General features: G+C 47.4%; 1 protein-coding gene across 1 annotated transcript in view; it reads left to right on the forward strand.

Moving 5' to 3' along the window:
- LOC123443622 (sec-independent protein translocase protein TATC, chloroplastic) overlaps positions 1–18,724 on the forward strand; it is a 32,738-nt gene that overhangs the window by 4,971 nt on the left and 9,043 nt on the right. Inside the window, exon 2 of the mRNA XM_045120095.1 lies at positions 3,075–3,364. Within this exon, the coding sequence (XP_044976030.1) occupies positions 3,075–3,364 (290 nt within the window). The remainder of the gene's footprint in view (positions 1–3,074; positions 3,365–18,724) is intronic.

Here is an 18,724-nt window from a genome sequence, read left to right on the forward strand (position 1 = left end):
GGGTTTGAGGGTTGGATCCTCAAATTTTTTTTGAGGGTTTGAGGGTTAAGGGGTTTAGTCTACGCGTTTTTTTGCTCGCAAACTGTAAAAAAAACAGTTATTTTTAAAGGTTTGAGGGTTTGAGGGTACTACTAGAGATGCTCTCACGATCGACCAGCGCTGCGATCGCATCGAGCACGGACCGAGGGATGGGTGCAGCGAAGATGCCGTCGTAGGCCCGCATCTCGGCAACGGTGATCTGCTGGTTGACGCCCACGATGCCAAGTGTGCGGAGGACCTGCACCTGCGCCGGACGCTCAGCCGTGGGCGGTGCAACGGCCTTGGAGGCGGCCCCGGCGGAGGAGAACGCGGAGCGGCCCCGGCGTGGGGAGAAGTTGAGCGCCGGCCGGCGAGGGCGTTTTCTTGGGGTCGGGAGGACAACAAAGATGTGCTTGGTGGTGGCCGAGAGGAATTCTCCCAGCGTCCATGTCGCAGCAGGCCGCCGTTGGCGCGATCGTAGCATGGTGATCGGTGGGGAAGCGAAGCGGCCCGTGGGGGCATGGCCCAGGTGGGTCACAACCTGTGGGCTGGTCGACGCGGTCGTTGTGGGCTCCGAGGCGCCTTGGGCCGCATCCTCGGGGAGGGGGGCAGGTGCAGGAGCGTCATGGGCCGCGTCCACAAGGAGGGGGGCGGGCTCCGGAGTGCTTTGGGCCTCAACCACGGGGAGAGTGGTGGGCACGACCACAGCTGGCGTGGGGGAGGCAGGGTTGACAGAGCCCGCCGTCATCGCTCCGGCCTACGACCCGACCAATATCCCGTCATCCGTGTGGGGCGCAGAAGGCTCCAAACGAGCGCCAGGGGCGTACAGGGTGGGGATCGGCCTTTGCGCAGAGGCCGGATCAGCCTCGGTTGGGGTGAGAGACTGAGTGGCTTGGGAGTCAGGGATCTCTAATTCCAGAGAGAGGGGCCCCACGGGGATCAACCCATCTGATTGGGCAGAGGTGGTGGGTTCAGCGCCAAGGGACGCCCCGATGCCATCCACGACCGCGTCGGGCGATGATGTGTTTGAATCCGTGCAGGGGCCCGCACCCCTGCACCAGCGATAGGGGTGCGTGAGTCATCCTGGGCCACGAGGGTGGGCGCCCCAGCTCCTGCTTCTGATCCTGTCGGCCTGAGGATCGGGGACAGGCCAACTTTGTCGGGTGCAGTGGTTGTCCTGAACACTCCTTTGCACTTTTCTTTACTAGGGCGATGACGGGGGCGACGAGTGCCATGGGCCCCGCGGTGGCCCGGCCACGGTTGCATGGTACGGACCGAGCGAAACACCGGCGGCTGTGTGGCCGTACGCCGCACGCCACAGGCCGAAGCCCATCCAACAGCGATAGCGACACCGTCAGCACGCTGCGGGCGTGGGTTGCGCGGCCAGGAGAGGTCGTCCATGGCCATGCCGTCGGCGCGGCCAGCAGGGGCGGAGTCCGTGCGGCGCCTCTTGCGGCCGTGGCGGCGCTGTCGAGCACGCCTGGCGGGGTCAGCGTCGCGGCGCCCTTGGTCACCGCCCTGGCCGTCGTCGGGATCGACCGCAGGGGCGGGGATGCTTAGCATCGGGGTGTCGAGCTCGGCGTGGGTGAGCGTGATGGACACCGGGTATGTCAGGGTCGAGATGCATGGAGCATCCGACTGGTGGCGCGAGGGGTTCAGCTCGACATTCTCCAAGGTGGCATGGCGTTGAATGCGGGCTGGGTCGGCGGTGCGGGCAGAGAGCCGGAACGTGGCAAGGTCGGCGCGGGAGCGCGTGCTAGGGTGAAGCCTCTCGATCCAGCAGCTAGTGCCCAGGAGGTGCTCCGTCGTGGAGAGGTGCCAAGCCAGAGCGGGGATCCCGCGGAGCTCGATCTGGACGCGGTAGTCCAGCCTGCCGGAGCGGGCATGCGCTAGCTTACACCAGGGATGCAGCGAAAGGGAGAAGCCTGGGCGGGAGATGAAGTGGTCGCCGGCGAGGCGATCCTTGAGCTCACGGGAGGCGAAGATGATGAGGAAGTCCTCCGGGTGGTGAAGATGGACGGAGAAGTCGCCGGGGTGCAGGGCGAGGGAGGTGTGGAGCAGCTCAGACACCTCGTCCGCGGAGACGGCGGGTCGCGTCCAAGTGATGGAGGCCACCATGGCCCGGCGGAGGACGCCCTCAGCCTCCTCGATCTTGACGGAGCGAGCGATGATGACTCGCACCGGAGCGGACGAGCCGTCGATGGGTGCCTGGAGCTCCGCCGGGGGCGGTAGCAGGGGTGCGCGTGGCGCCGTGAGTCTCGGGGCCGCCGGCGGCGCGGCCCGCGCCTCCGGCGCGCGCGGGGAGTGGTCGCGTGCGCCGGAGTGGCTCTGAGGAAGTTCTCGAACGATGCTATACACACGGTAGCTTTTGTCTGATTTAGCCAATATAAAATCCACCCTTGGTCGAAAAAAGGTTGTGTCCAATTTACGACCGACGCTGCTACAATCGAACCATTCATGCCTCTGACCAAAGTGCAGTGCGCCGTTCGATTTCTTGTTGTACTGAGTTCGGATCAGAGGTATTGTACTGTGGTAGTTTCGAAATTTTTGACTCAAAGAGAAATTGATTGCTAAATGTCAAATGGCATTTATGATATGTTTCAATTTTTACCTTCTTGTCACTACCGTGCCAACCTTTGGTAAATGCAACAACAACAAAGCCTTTGGTAAATGCAGCACTAAAATAATGGAAATCATCACCCATACATTAATTAAAAGTGATAGTGTCAAAAATGGTCTTAATTTTGGGACGGAGGGAGTAGATTATATGGAAGAGGATAGGCACATGCTGAATAAAGTTATACACTAGAATTATTGTTTGTTTGACTTTGAGGAACTATTAATTCACTAGTGTTAACCCTTTTCAGTTGGATAAAAGAATGTGATGCACTTTTATTGTTCTAGCATTACCAAAGCACATCTTGAGACATGTACTATAGCAAAATCCTATGTGCCTCTTTTTTACTGGTCATAACTACATCTTATCTTATTAATCATTATGCCTTGGTGGAATTTATTTCTGGAATATGTTGACAGCTCAAATGTATCTTGTACAGTCGAAAATGGTTCTTTTGAAGATGTCACACAGGAAGATCAGAGTAGTCTATATAATTTTCTTTATCCAAGCAAAGAGCTACTTCCAGATGATAAGGAAATGAGTATATTTGATCATCTAGAGGAACTTCGTGCGAGGATATTTATATCTGTATTGGCTGTTGGAGCTTCAATAATTGGTTGTTTTGCTTTCTCCAAAGATATAATTAAGATTCTTGAAGCGCCTGTTAGTGTTCAGGGTGTCCGATTTTTGCAGCTCTCCCCTGGAGAATTTTTCTTTACAACATTGAAGGTGAACTGCTCTGCACTTAGTATTTTGTTGATATTATTCTTATAGTTTTTCTAGATCATTTATAATATTCTTATCTTTGAAGGTATACCTTTAAGGCCAAGTCACATTTCTTATTTGAATGTTCTAGTAATATTGTCTCAGAACTGAAATATAACTGACTGAAGAAAACTAGAGTACACACTCAGTTAGAACTGAAACAAAGTCATCAAAACAGTAGATAACATGCACAACAACGTAACAGAACATGTAAACAAGTCTAACGTAACGATAGATATACTTCAGTACCAAAACACTGAATATTAAACAGTGCATAAATAAATAGAGTGGAACAGTTAAGTATTTAGTGAAAGACTTCCAGAAGACGGAGGATTAAATTCTTCAAAAGATGCAAATTATTTAAAGTAAACAACCACAACAACAACAAAGTCTTTATTCCCAAACAAGTTGGGGTAGGCTATAGCTGAAACACATAAGATTTCGCAACCAACTCATGGTTCCAGCACATGGATAGCTAACTTCCACGCAGCCCTGTCCATGGCTAGTTCTTCGATGATATTCCATTCATTCAGATCTCTCTTTCCGGACTCCCCCCATGTCAAGTTTGGTGTACCCTGATCTTTGTTGATAATGCTTTAGTCGTCCGCTATGTACCGGACCTTCTAGAGGCCTGTGCTGAATATGCCCAAACCATCTCAAAAGATGTTGGACAAGCTTCTCTACAATCGGTCCTACCCCAACTATAAAGTAAATAGAGATGAATAGTATAGAACCAGTAGCTCGGTGAAAACAAGGATTTGTTGACCCGGTTTAAGTTGCTATGACAATTCTATGTCTGGTTAGAAGGCTGAGATTTAACTCAGAAGACAAATGTCTTCACCCTATTCTCTTTTAGCCAACACTTACACCTCACCCAACCACTCATGGTAGATCTTCAAGATAGATCCCCGGGACCTTCACACACTTGTTCTTCGGTAGTCCACAATCACTCTTGGACCATCCGTCTGGAAGATCACAGTCTTCAAGAGTAATAAGTCTTCAATGAATTCGAAGAGGTTCTTCAGTGATTCTCAATCACTTTGGCTATTTGGCATTGGGTTTTTCCTTGGATTCACTCAAAAGCTTAGGGAGGATGGGTTGTTCAGACAACACTTGTCTAAATGTCACGCGTAGCAGCCAACCAACTTATGGTGGAGGAGGGGGGCTATTTATAGCTGAGGTCGTAACTCGAGGGCCGATATGATCGTTGGACAGGGCGCGCCCACAAACGTGTTATCGCCAGCTGGCACAACAGTCGGAAATTTGATCTCTCAAATTTCTCACGACAAGAGAACCAGAAAACTAGTTTCCTACTTCCTCAGCGAGGACTTTGACTAAGATGTGCCAAAGAATATCATCTCGGACATCGAAGAAAACATCCTGCACTAAAAGATATTTCTGAAATCTTCAGTTGAAGAAATAGGTTGTGATTGAGCACACTTTGTAAATATTGTCTTCATAACACCTAGACCCCCTTGACCGCATGGTTTTTTGCCCTATGACTCAAAAAGGAATAAAAAGAACTAGTAAAGAGCTAAAGTTCACTCTTCAGTTCCTTGGCTAATTCTTCTAAAGGGCGCACCGAAACCTTCAGTGTTTCCTTCACATTTTTTGTGGTCACGATCATTGCTTAAACAAAGTCTTCAGGGACTTTCACCTATGTATACTCACAAACACATTAGTCCCTTAACCACTTTTGTCGTCAATACTCTAAAACCACAAAGGGGCACCAAATGCACTTGTATATGCCTATGTCGGGGATGGTGGAGGCCTATCTAGAGACTATGCTACCACCTATGTTGGGTAAAACCTCCGTGGCCACTTGCTCAACTGTGTATATACCTCCATGAATAATGGTCGGTACTCCACTTGGTGTAGCGCTGACCACCTACAAAGCCAATGCCCCCTTTTGATACTCCATTCGGTGTAGCACATACAATGGTAGATAACCTGCATGGGAGAATGAGTTTTTATCATTAAAAACATACCGTTTCTGCATAGCCAAAGCGACCATGGTAAGACAAACGCTCCCAACCTTATTAGTATACATAAGTACAAAATATATTGGCTATGCCGTCGAGCCAGTGACCGTTGTTGACAGATACAAATTTGGTGCTATTTGGATCACTGACCATGTATAATGCACAAACTTGGAGTGAAAGAAGAGGAATTTGATTGTCTCGCAAGAGCAGAAAAACTACACTTCTTGCTTCCTTGACAGTTGTGATGGGCGAGGTTGAAACACCTCTGCAAAGGTATCACATGAAAATGTCAACTTATAGTGATATCTCCAGATTTGTTTATTATTGTCCACTGGAATCTCCGAGTGTGCTATGAGTGTGAAAGCACACGATACATAGTCAACCATGAGGACCCATCTTTTGTAAGATCCCAGCGAAACTCATACCGGCCTTGTGTCAGGATCAACGCATCCAACTGAGATAGTAGATGTTGCTATGACACAAGGCGGGGGCGGATCAAATCCTGCCTAAAGGATATATCCGAAGGGGACAGCTCAGAACTTGTGCAAGAGTATCATTCTTATCACGAACAATGCGGTACAAAGCTAGGTATTGTTCCCAAAGCGTGGTGTTCCCTAGCCACTTGTTCTCCCAGAATCAAATCTCTGAGCTGTCTCTAATGCGTCAAAAATATGTTTTTTAGCTGTCATCAGTCCTGCCCAAAAATGCGAACCCATGGGCTTCCAGCATGACTGAGAGACAACCTTTGGGCCTAAGTACTTGTTACGCAAGATGGTTGGCCAGACACCGTCCTCAGTAAGAAGCTTGTACAACCATTTACTAAGGCATTTTTTTGACCTGGGTGGTCCTGTATACCTAGTCCTCCTAGATCTTTTGGTCTGACAATCCACTCTCCATTCAGTTAGCCTATTTTTTTTTCTTTTGACTATCCCCTGCTAAAAAAAATGGATCTAAGTAATCCAACCTCCCCAGGACTCCTTTTTGGGAGTTGGAAAAATGAGAGCATATAGAGAACCATGTTTGTGAGAGCAAAATAGATCAAAGATAAGTCGTCCTCCAACGGAGAGGAACTTACCTTTCCAATTGCTCGGTCATTTCTCTAAGCGCTCTTCGACATGTTCCAGTGAGGCATCAATAATGAATCGGAATTCCCAAATATCTAATAGGGAATTGGCCTTGTGCACAACCAAACAGGTCGACGTATTGTGTAGCAGTCTCATTGGCTTCTTCAAAATAGAACAATTTGCTTTTATAGAAATTGATTTTCAGATGTGACATATGCTCAAAAGCTGAAAGCGGAAGTTCTAGGTTTCTAGCCTTTTCAAGGTCAAGTTCATTAAAAGAATCGTATCATCCGCGTATTGCAGAATTGAGTGGCCACCATCCACAAGGTGTGGCACTACCCCTACCCCTTGCAATCTGGTCATCCAGTTTGGCACGTTTGATCAAAATAGCCAACATGTCTGTTGAATATCATTGGAGACAAAGGGTCCCCCTGACATTTCCTTTTTGTCTGAAAGTAATGGTGACGTCAAAGACTTCTATAACCAGACTACCTCTAGTGATGAAATTATCAACATACGCACACTATCATCAACAGCCTCTTACATAGTGTTGAGTCGCTGGCTCACCCTATTCGTGGTGCTATCGTGTGTGTGTGTGTGTGTGTGTGTGGCAGCTCAACTGGAAATAGGAGGGCTAGATGCCTCCTTCTAGGCCGGTCCCTCTATATGGGCTTGGGCCCTAAGGGATAACAGGATGGGCTTGGGCCAATAATACACCCCCCCCCTCACGATGGGTGGTAGATACTATCATTCCCATCTTGTCACATCCCAAGTTACAGTCCTTTGTTCCCAGTCCCTTTGTCAAGCAATTTCCAAACTGTTGCCCAGAGCTGACATGAGCATCAAGTTTGATAATGTCAATCTCCTTAAACTCCTTGCTCACGCAACCCTTCAATCTTTCTACTTCCTCATCATCTCCAGTGATAATAATGTCATCCACATAAGCAGCAAGACTGGTGATCTTCCGATCAGAGTGCTTGTAGAACATCGTGTGGTCACCGTTGCACTGACCATACCCCATACCATGGACAACACGCCTGGACCTATCAAACCATGCCCTTGGTGATTGTTTCAGTCCATACAAGGATTTCTTCAGCCTGCATACCTTCCACGTAGTCTCTGAAGTACCAAACCTGGTGGTATCTCCATGTACACTTCTTCCTGCAACTCACCATGCAAGAAGGCATTCTTGACATCTAATTGATGCAACTTCCATCCAAAGTTTGCATCACAGGAGACCAATATTCTTACTGTGTTCATCTCTGCCACGAGAGCAAACGTCTCATCATAGTTAATTTCATAAGTTTGACTATATCCTCTAGCGACCAAACTGGCCTTATGCCATCCCACCTTCCCTTCAGGATTCCTCTTCACTGCATAGATCCACTTACAACTCACTGTTTTCTTTTCTGCCGACAATGTGGTTAGCACCCATGTCTTCTTTTTTTCTCAATGCTTCCAACTCTTCTATCACCGTTTCACACCACTTTGGATCTTGCTTTGCAGCCTTCCAATCCTTTGGAATTGACACAGTTTGAAGGAAGGCAACGAATGCCTTATATGAGTGTGACAAAGCCTTATAAGACACAAAATTGCCAATATCAAGATCATCACAAGCATCATCCTTTGGTAGAGCCTTCCTTGCTATTTCACCCTTTCTTGTCGCTTCACGTGTAGCCTTTCACAATGCAATGGTGTGGGGACCCCGACTTATGAGTCGAGATTGCTGAATGAACGTGCTCAGTGATCCCAGAGATCAATGCTCACCGAACACACAGATACTGAATAATAAGAGTCTTACATCCAAGTACTGAATTATTACATCACGTGATCGAATGGTCAAGTTCACAAGGCAGGGCCTACAAGGCCAAATCACACTGATACAACTAGTAGCGGAAATCTTAGGGCTAAGCGGGTGCCCATGCCATCAGCCTACACCAACAGGCATTCTGACTGGGAAGCGTCCTAGTTCGCAGGGGCGTCTCCAAAGACGTACTCATCTCCAAACTCCGGTCCTTCCATGTCTGGTCAATAATATAACCAGTGGCAAGCCAATGAGTACTTTTGAATGTACTCGCAAACAACCCATGATATGAACAATGCAAGTGAAGGATAACAATAACATGCTTCTTTGGTGGATATCTTCTTGATGGTAAATAAACATGATCATAGGTATGCATCATAAGTAAACTACTTTTAAAGAACAGGTTACAGATATTAATATATCTGTCAAGGGCAGAACCATCCGGGTTCACCCTATATGCCAAGTCACCAAACTTGGTCATATCATTACTTTCATAATGACTCCTTTCATCACAAGTCATACACGCACTTGGTTTATGCGGAAACGACTGGACGTAGTTTAAGCAGCACCACCCAACCGTCCTTGACCGTGGACACGGCTATTTGAATAGTTTTACACTCTACAGAGGTAGTACGCTGGACCCACGAGATCCGGGAAACTTCCGTGTCATCCACGACTTGCGGTATATAACATACCCGAGGTAAGTACCCGATCAATGCCTTTCCCCTGACGATACTAGACAATGGCATAGTCGCCCTACCTGGCACGACCCCATCATGAGAGTGACCACACATCACTCCCGCCACTAGTAATGTGGCTCTTTGCTAGCACCGACCAGAGTAATTAACATAGCCCCGTCCCATAAAGGGGTAACGTGGTCGTACATGTAAGGTTGGGACGGTCGACACATCATAAATCTAATCCCATTTCCGAAACCATACACAAATACTCGGTGCACCACTTCACCAAAAGTGGCCACCTAACTCATCATCACCCTCGGGCAATAGTGGCACCCGACGGGGTTTTCATAAACCTTTGATTTATTCTAACAACATGCTCATGCTAATATTACTCTAACTTTACTTGTCAACATGATATTAGCATGACCCTTATAGGTGGTAGGATCAAGCTCAATGCATGTGCTCCGGAGGAGCCATCGGTAACATCACTTCAATGATTTACCGGCACTTATGATCATATGCAACGAAAATATTTGCTACACTAGCATGCATCATAACATATGCTCAGACATGGTCAAAGGGCTGCTTGCCTTGGTCAGCTAGGTATCCGGGGTCTTCGAGGTCTTTCGCTCCGATTCCTTCATCACACGGGTTCTCTATCGTCGTATGAAGATAAAATAATAAGTAGCTCACTCTCAAACAAATCACAAAGTCATTTTAAAAATGTTGGTTATTTCTGATAAATCTAGGTTGTTATTTAAAAAATATTTGCTTCTGTTTTTAATGTAGAAATATTTTTCAAATCAACTAAACAGAAGCAAAACTATTCCAAATTAATCCTTTTTATTATTATAAAACAGAATAGTTGCTGCAAAAATTCAAACAATGGTTCTATTTAATACTACACATCTTTAGAAGATTAACACTGGAAAAAATCATATTTTTACACTGGTTAAATCTTTTTATAAAAATATTTGAAAATCAAGTTTTTCAACAAAAGAAAAAGGGCTACAACCCCTGGCTTGGCCTGGGACTGGGCCGGCCCAAAGGCCCGCCAGCTAGCCTGCCAGGCGCGTGCGCCGTCAGGTTTGAACCTGACGCGCGGGCCCCTGCGGTCAGCTGCTGCGGGCATCGAGGGAGAGAGATGGGCCATCGACAGGTGGGGCACACCTGTCGGGGTCGTCTCCTACCTCTGGCCAGAGAGGAGGAGGAGCACGCCGGCGTGGCTACCGACGTCCTCGGGCCCCAACGAAGACGAAAATGGGTCCGGCTCGTCGTCGCCTACCTGTTGGTGGTCGAGACAACGGCGGAGGGGCTCAGGTTCACCGGCGACGAGGAAGCCGCGGCGGAGGAGTTTCGGGCGAAGGTGAGGGGGTAGCTAGGGGCACAGATTAGCTTGGGAAAGTTGGGGGAATGATCCCTGGGGTCAAGGGGAGTGGTTTGGTGGGCAGAGGGATGCAGGAGCCGTCGTGTAGCCGGAGATCGACCGGAGCTCCGAGGCGGAGGGACCTCGGTCGATCTGGAGCACCGGGGCTCTGTTGGCTTGCTGGGGTGGCTAGGGAGGTGCTAGAGGTTGCTGCGATGCTGTTTGAGGGGTGCAGGAGCGAGGGGGAGCGCTATTTATAGGTCCGCGACGGTGAGCCGATTCGGTAGCGCCGGTGACTCACCGTGGCGCGCATGGGGGTGCAGAGAGGAGCTGGGGTCGAAACCACGGTCTCAGGACGTGGTTTTGGACTGCCAGAACCTACTGCGGGGAAGGGAGAGAGAGGGGAGACGAGCATCCGTGGCCGCGCATCCCTGGCCGGTACTGGTGCGCGCGGGGCACGCGTTGCACTAGCTCTAGCGTGGGAGAGGAGGGGCCCTGATGGTCGTATGATGCAGACGGGCTGTTGGGGAAGAAGTTGGACACCTCGGGGGAGGCTAGAACTAGCCGAGGGCGTCGCCCCCACCTTGGAGTTCTCTGTACCGCGCCCAGAGCGCAGTTTTGGCATGCCACAGCATGCTGGTGTGCTCTGGGGTGCTTTGGACGTGTCTAGCATGTCCTGGGCACTGGCTGGGATGAGGCTAGCCGTTGGAGACCCGTGAGAGCTTCGGCTGGTCAAGGGAGACAAGAGAAACAGGTGATGTCAGCTTTGAGCTGAAGCTTAGAATGTAGATTTTGTCATTTCTACTTTGAACCAGAGAGGGGCCAGTTGACTGGGGTTGTGCATTGATACTGGCCACCGGCCACCTAATCTGAGAGTTTGGGGCAAAGGGATTGGGTTTAGCTAAGGTTAGAGGGGCTTTTACCCATCTGTCAGAAGGTGCTCGACAGTGGTTTGGGGTGGTTGCACCCCACCATTGGTTCTGCAACTTAACAGGATTGAGTTTGGTGCTAAAACATGGGGTTTCACCAAGTTTGAGCTCCATCGGACAAGTTTAGCTTTGTAAACTTGAAAACTTCACCATTTGACCAGATTTTTGGTGTGGTACCCTCATTTGAGGTATTAGGCACCTCAAATCCTCATTTTTGGTGTGGTACCCTCATTTGAGGTATTAGGCACTCCTACAAAGTTTCAACTCCATTGGACAAACTTTGCAGTGTAAAGTTGCTCTAACTTCAATCTGGACAGAAGGGTTTTTGCAGTTATTTGGTGTCCTTAATCACCTTGGATCAAGGTGAAACTTTATGTGGACACCAAATATGGCTTACGGATACCACTGGAATTTTCTAGGATTTTATTGAAAATATTTCCTTTGGAAATATTTCAAAAGGTCAAAACAGACAGAAATAGTTTTCAGGGCTTTACTTAAATAATACTAATATAAATAGGGGTTGCAAATCTTATGTATGGAAAATATATGTCCTTCTGATCATCTCCAAATTTAATCAGATTTTTCTAAGGCTGAAAAGTATTTTTCCATATATGAATACTGTTGGGAAGTATTAGTATTAGTCTAGGAGTCTAGGAGTCCTTGTTAGTCTATGTTTACTTTGCTTGCACCTCAAGTCTTGTGTAATATATATATGCCCCTTGGGCCTTCAATAAACATAAGTTGCTTTCCTAACATGGTATTAGAGCTAGGTTAATTTTTTGCATGCCGTAACTCGTGTGATTGATCCAGCGACGTCGCTGTTTTTTTTTCTTCTACCCATCCTAGCAGCCGGTCTACCCACCCTCCTCTCCTCCCCGATCGTGTCGATCGCCGCAGCTGCCGTCCCGATCGGCCGTCGTTGCTTCTCCAGATCCCACCAGTCCCGCCTGGTTCAGCTCGTCCCGCTGGAAGAGCTGCTCCCGATCCTGTCGATCTCCTGATCTGGTCGCTGCCGCTGATTCCCGCGCCGTCAGCTCTGCACCTATCTGATCCGATCCGCAGTTGCCGATCCCCAATCCGCCGATCCCCAATCTCGCCAGGCCCTGCTCCTCTGGCGGCTGCAGGTCCCGCCAGATCGAGGCGCCCGCTGCCAGACCTGCTCTCCACGAGGGATCCAACAGGATTGGAGGCGCCCGCTGCCAGACCTGCTCTCCACGAGGGATCCAGCGCTCCAGGTCAACTCTGCCAGGTTCACAAGGGATCCAGCGCTCCAGGTCAACTCTGCCAGGTTCACAAGGGATCCAGCGCTCCAGGTCAAGGCGGCTCCCCTCTCGCCAGATCGAGGCGCCTCCAAACCCGCTGTTGACGCGGACGCGGTTTCAGACGCGGACGCTGCTCGTTGACTGCGATTCTTAAAAAAAAACGTCTGCTGCATCCGGCTACGTTGTTGTTCCTCGTTGTCCGGTGATCTTTCATGGCACTAACTACACCGAGTTCATTGGCTTCATGCGCATTCACATGCGTGGCATCCGCCTATGGGGTTTTCTTCCTCGACGAGTACTGCTGGTATTGTGACTCAGGTTTCCCGCACTTAGCAACCACCTTCTACACAGTCAGGATCGTCTCACGCACACTCTGGTTGGAATTGGCCTTCGCCGCCATGATATTATTTTTTCTCTTCCGCTGCCATCATCCCTAATCTAGTGTGTGTTTTCTAGTTTTCTATTTTTTCCGCTGCGTCCACCAAATCCGTTGATATTTTGTGTTTTCTCATGCCATGCGAGTCCACCATACCTTCGTCCGTCCACCTTTCTTTGGTCCTGATCCTTTCTATGCAACTTTTGTGGCCTATTTGCCCTTGTTGTTTTCTATAGGATTTTCTGGCCTTCTTTTGCATTGTCGATCTACGTCCATCGTGCCTTATCCGCCGAGCTTCTTTCGCTGACGGTTGTCGTGGACTATGTTTTTTCCGCGCAATGCTTTATTCTCTTGATGTGCCATCTTTTTTTTGACAACCCATCTTCTCTTGATACTTATGTTGTATCTTCAAGTGATGCGGTGTCTTCCTCTGATGTGCCATCTCTTCGGTGTCTTCCTCTTGATGTGCCATCTTCTTTTGACAACCCATCTTTTCTTGATACTTATCTTGTATCTTCAAGTGACGCGGTGTCTACCTCCAATGTGTCATCTCTTCGTTCTCTCCTTCGGCGATTCGACAAGTTTTGAAGACTCTTCATGCTACGACGACACTCTCAAGACGCGAATTTGGATCATCATTTTTTGGTTAGTGTTACACTTCTTCAAATGCAATGCTATTGCATACGCTTTGCATTTGAGGGGGGGAGGGGTGTTAGGAAGTATTAGTATTAGTCTAGGAGTCCTTATTAGTCTATGTTTACTTTTCTTGCACCTCAAGTCTTGTGTAATACATATATGCCCCTTGGGCCTTCAATAAACATAAGTTGCTTTCCTAACAAATACCATTTCTGGCTTCAGTAATGGACATGCAAACAAATTAGAAAAATAATTCACAAAATAATTATTTTGTGGTTTTGGTGCACTAAAATAGTGCTAGAATCAAATCACCAACTTTGGGTGAGAACACTCCTTGCCATCAAGGGCATGTAGTGCAACTCAAAGCAGGGTTTTATTTTATCCAGAAATGAGAGAAGGGTTTTGAAAATAATTTGATGTTGAGAAATGTGGTTTTTATCATCACATGACCAAGCAATACAAGCATACAATGACAATCATGGCACTCACAACATTAGTTTGAAAGAGTTTTAACAAACTCAGATTTTTGAATTACAGAAAAAGTGGTAGTGAAAACAGGGTGTGACAAATGGTCAGCTCCACCGTGTCAGATGAGCTTGTCTCGCTGCCCTGCTGCTCCCCCTGCACTCTTGCATCACAACCTTGTTGCTCCCTCTGCACGTGTGGTTGCCCTCGAGATTACACCAGGGTGTTCGTCTGCCATTGATCCTGAATAGGAACCTAAAGAGCATCAATCTTAAGTATATCGACAGTTGGCTCAACATGAACCTGCACATCATCATCAGTGAGAGTACTAACCGGAATTGTACCCACTATTGGTTGGACATGAACTTGCACAACATTATCAGTGTTACTGCCCACAGAATCACCCTGAGTATGAGACACATCCTTCTCCCCCTCTTGACCATCTTGTAGGTGGTCAAGCTCTGCAAACAGCAGACTGAGATCAGTCGGCGCGTTGTAGAATGGCTCAGACTCCCCGAAGGTAACATCCATACTCACAAATCTGTGTTTTTCAGAGGGACACCAACATTAATATCCCTGCTGACTAGAAGAGTATCCCAGAAAGACACGCTTCAGTGCACGAGGATCGAGCTTTCCAGTAGATGGTTGATGATCACGAACAAAGCAAGTATTGCCAAACAACTTTGGGGAAACAACAAACTTACCATCTCCAACGAGCAACGTAGGCGGAAATTTCATACCTAGTATCCTAGAAGGTGTCCGGTTGATCAGGTACGTAGCACCTTGACCTGCACCTGAAACTGGTTCTTTACAAGAGCATTGACCTGCACCTGAAACTGGTTCTTTACAAGAGCATTGAAGTTCTGAAAACAGCTAAACACCTCATCCTTGTGACACATCAAGTAAATCCAAGTCATACGAGAATAGCAATCAATAAAGGTAGCAATATACTTCTTTCAATTCATTGACACTACCGGGCTAGTCCATACATCCGAGTGAATGAGCATAAAAGGAGATATGCTCCTAAGCCCCTTACTCACATATGAGGCTCGTGTTTTTTTTTTGCATACTCGCAAGCATCACATGTCAACTTGCCCTTGCCTATTCCACACATAACATTTGAAAATATTCCACTCATCTTATCAAAAGATACATGACCCATCCTACAGTGATGGGTTGTCGCCTACTTCTCCTTGTCCTCCATGGTCGCAACACATGCCAAGTCGGGCTGCACCTCCTGTTCAATGTACCAGAGCCCCCTATGCCTGGTGCCAATCCCAACTGTCTGGCTCGTCCGGCGCTCCTGAATCAAGCAACCGAACTTGTCAAGGATCACACGACAATCTATTTGATCAATGAAAGCACTGAAAGAGACCAAATTGACAGGCAAAGCTGGCACATGTAAACTGACGATAAGGAGATGGTTGAAGTGCATTTGACCGTGCCAACCTCTACGACACGCCGATTTGTACCATCGGCGGTTTGTATAGTGCCCTTGTGAGTAGGAGCATGCTTATGGTAAGACTCAAACACACATGAATTACCCGCAACCTTAGATGCTCCAAGTTTAGGACCCACTCTAAAGCACTCTTATTAGGAGTAAGAGATGCCTTTGTCGGATTACCTTCATGAGTGGAGGCCTATTGAGCAAAGTCTCCATAGGAAGCCTCATCAACTTCCTTGCCATGTGATGTCGAGTGTCCCCTTCAACTACCATATGAGCCGTCTGACCCACTGAGTTTCCTGAGTAGCCACCTCTTCCCCTAGACAACTGGACCCCCTGAGTTCCCTGGGTATTCACATCTGCCTCTGGCGCCACCTCTGCCCCTAGACAGTTGACCCCCTGAGTTCCGTGGGTATCCCCATTTTTTTTGAGCCGGGCAAACACCCCTTTCCATTACAAAGAACGGAAATACAGCAAATCCGGAAGAATTTCAAGGAGAAAAAGTGGAAGTAGTCTCCGGTTTTAAGACGGAGGGTCCATGGGACATTCGTTCGCCGTCGAACTGAATGCCATGGCACCAATCTGTCAACACCCAGCTACTGCCACAACAGTTATTACAGCTCCCAAACCTAAAACAGAGCAAAAGATAGATAGCTGCCACATTCTCCACATCCAAGCCGACGCTAAGAAGACGAAGCCTCAGTCACTCCCCTGTAATCGGACGCTTAGCTGCTTCGCACATCTTCATCAACTGCACAGTATTTGCTCTCACCATCTCAACGCCAGACCGAAGCTCCTCCGTGTCGCCTCCTTTCTGCAGACCTGCCCAATACAAGAGGAACAAACACATAGAAAATACAATCTCAAATGGGGTTTCGATCATTTGTTTCAAAAGTGGCACGGTTGCAAGCCAACCAAATAGCCCAGCAAGCAGCCGCCAGGCCAACTGTGTAATACTTCCCTCCAGCCGGCAAGAAAGTGTTACACCAGGAAAAGTATTGCCAGTATGAATTGGGGCAGTACTTAGTCCCCAGAGTAACCCCCACAGATCTCCACACAATTTTCGCAACGGGGCAACCAAAGAAAAGATGTTGTGAGGTCTCTCTCTCACAGCAGAATGAACAACTAGGATTCACAGGCCATTTTTTCCCTTTCATCACATGCCTAGTCAACACAGCATCCTGTGACAATTGCCACATGAAATTTTTGATTTTCAGGGGTAGTTTTGCTTTCCATATCCACTTATAGTGGCACCCATGGAGTGGCTTCTCCAGCCACTTGTACATAGATTTTGTAGAGAACTTACCATTATCGGTCAGACCCCAAGTCACTCTATCATTATTCTGGGTTAGGGTGATCCCAGAGATGATGCTATGCATCTCACTCCATTGAGCCCTGAGCTCTGGATTTAATCTTCTTCTAGAAAAAGAGCTATCATCCACTGAGCACAGGTTTTCCACCATGCATTCAGGGTTATTGCAAATATCAAAAAGCAGTGGAAATTGCTCCTTGAAAGGAAGCCTCCCATTAATTGGATCCTGCCACACTCTGGCAATATTCCCAGATTCAATATTAACTTTCCTCCCCACCAAATAAAATTCTTTAACTTCCAGAATTGCTTTCCAGCATGGTGAATCAGAAAACCTGGGCTCAACAGTAGCCACAGTTTTATTTCTGAAATATCTGGCCTTGACAATATCCTGCCAGATCCCTTTTTGTGTCTCTAATTTCCACCACCACTTCACCATCAGACTGATATTCTGTTTACGAAGGTCTTTAATCCCTAGACCCCCTTTATCCCTGGATCTACAAACTCTGCTCCACTTGACTAAGTGAAACCTCCTTTTTCTATTGTGACCTTGCCAAAAAAATCTTCGACAGTGTTTGTCAAGTTTTTCAATGAATGTTTTATTCATGAGCCACATAGACATATGGTATATGGAGATTTGAGTAATCACAGAGTCTAGAAGTGTGAGCCTACCTCCCATGGAGGCAGCTGTTACAGTATATGTGGATTGCACTAGCCCTTTCCATCAGTTCGGACTTTTGGTTGCGTTGGCTAGTGCATGAAGCTTAACATGGTATTAGAGCTAAGGTCTTGAGTTCAAGTCCTGGTTTTCGTAATTTATTAAAAATTGCTGGTAGCCCCCCTTTGTGTCCACGTAGAGGCCTCTTGAGTCATATGTGAGTTTCGCGCGCCGTCGCTCTCTTCTGGTTGCACGTGTTGACTTGTCTTTCCCGTCACACGTGAGAGGGGGTGTTACAGTATATGTGGATTGCACTAGCCCTTTCCATTAATTCGGACTTTTGGTTGCGTTGGCTTAACAGCAGCATTACCTATCCAGGCCTCAAACCACTTCATGTATCTATCCACTATGAACTCCCAATCAGAGTTTTTCAATGAAGTATAACTGACCGGCATACCAAGGTATTTAATTGGAAAATTGCCAATATCACAATTGAAAAGCTCAGCATAGGTATTCACCACATTATCATCTCAACCAACAGCAAAAATTTCACTCTTCTGAAAATTAATTTTAAGACCCGACATCATTTCAAAGATATAAAGCAGTAACTTCAGGTTAACCGCCTTATCTACATCGTGTTCGATGCAAATGATAGTGTCATCCGCATATTGCAAAACAGCAATCCCATCAGGAATGAGATCCGAAGTAAGCCCAACTATCAGCTTGTTTTTCTGAGCATTCTTCATCATTTTAGCTAGGCGCTCAGCAGCTAAGTTAAATAAGAATGGGGAATGTGCGTCGCCTTGCCGCACCCCTTTGGCACTTTGGAAGTAGGGACCCACACAATTATTCAGTTTGATACTTACCGTAACGTTGTATAAAATCTGCTTAATCCAGCCACACCAGGTATCATTGAAGCCTCTCAACTTATGGCACTCCAAAAGAAATTCCCAGTTGACCTTGTCATAGGCTTTCTTGAAGTCAAGTTTCAGCACTATGCCCACTTCTTTTTAACATGAGTGTAGTTAAGTATCTCATGCAAAGCTAGGATCCCATCCATGATGTTTCTACCTTTGATGAAGGCGTTATGTGTCAAACTGATTAAGATATCAGAGACAACAGCCGCATGTCGATCCAAAACTTTATTTATAAGTTTGTAAGGACACCTAAGAAGGCAAATGGGCCTGAATTGTTGAATTTTCTCTGCCCCCGAAACTTTGGGCAGCAGTGAAATCACCCCATAATTGAGACATTGAACATCAAGAGTTCCATTATGAAAATGATGAAACAAGTTCATAATGTCGTCCTTTACTATCTCCCAACAATTTTGATAAAATTCAGTTGGGATA

The sequence above is a fragment of the Hordeum vulgare genome, chromosome 3H, assembly GCF_904849725.1.
Source record: "Hordeum vulgare subsp. vulgare chromosome 3H, MorexV3_pseudomolecules_assembly, whole genome shotgun sequence".
Lineage (NCBI taxonomy): Eukaryota > Viridiplantae > Streptophyta > Magnoliopsida > Poales > Poaceae > Hordeum > Hordeum vulgare.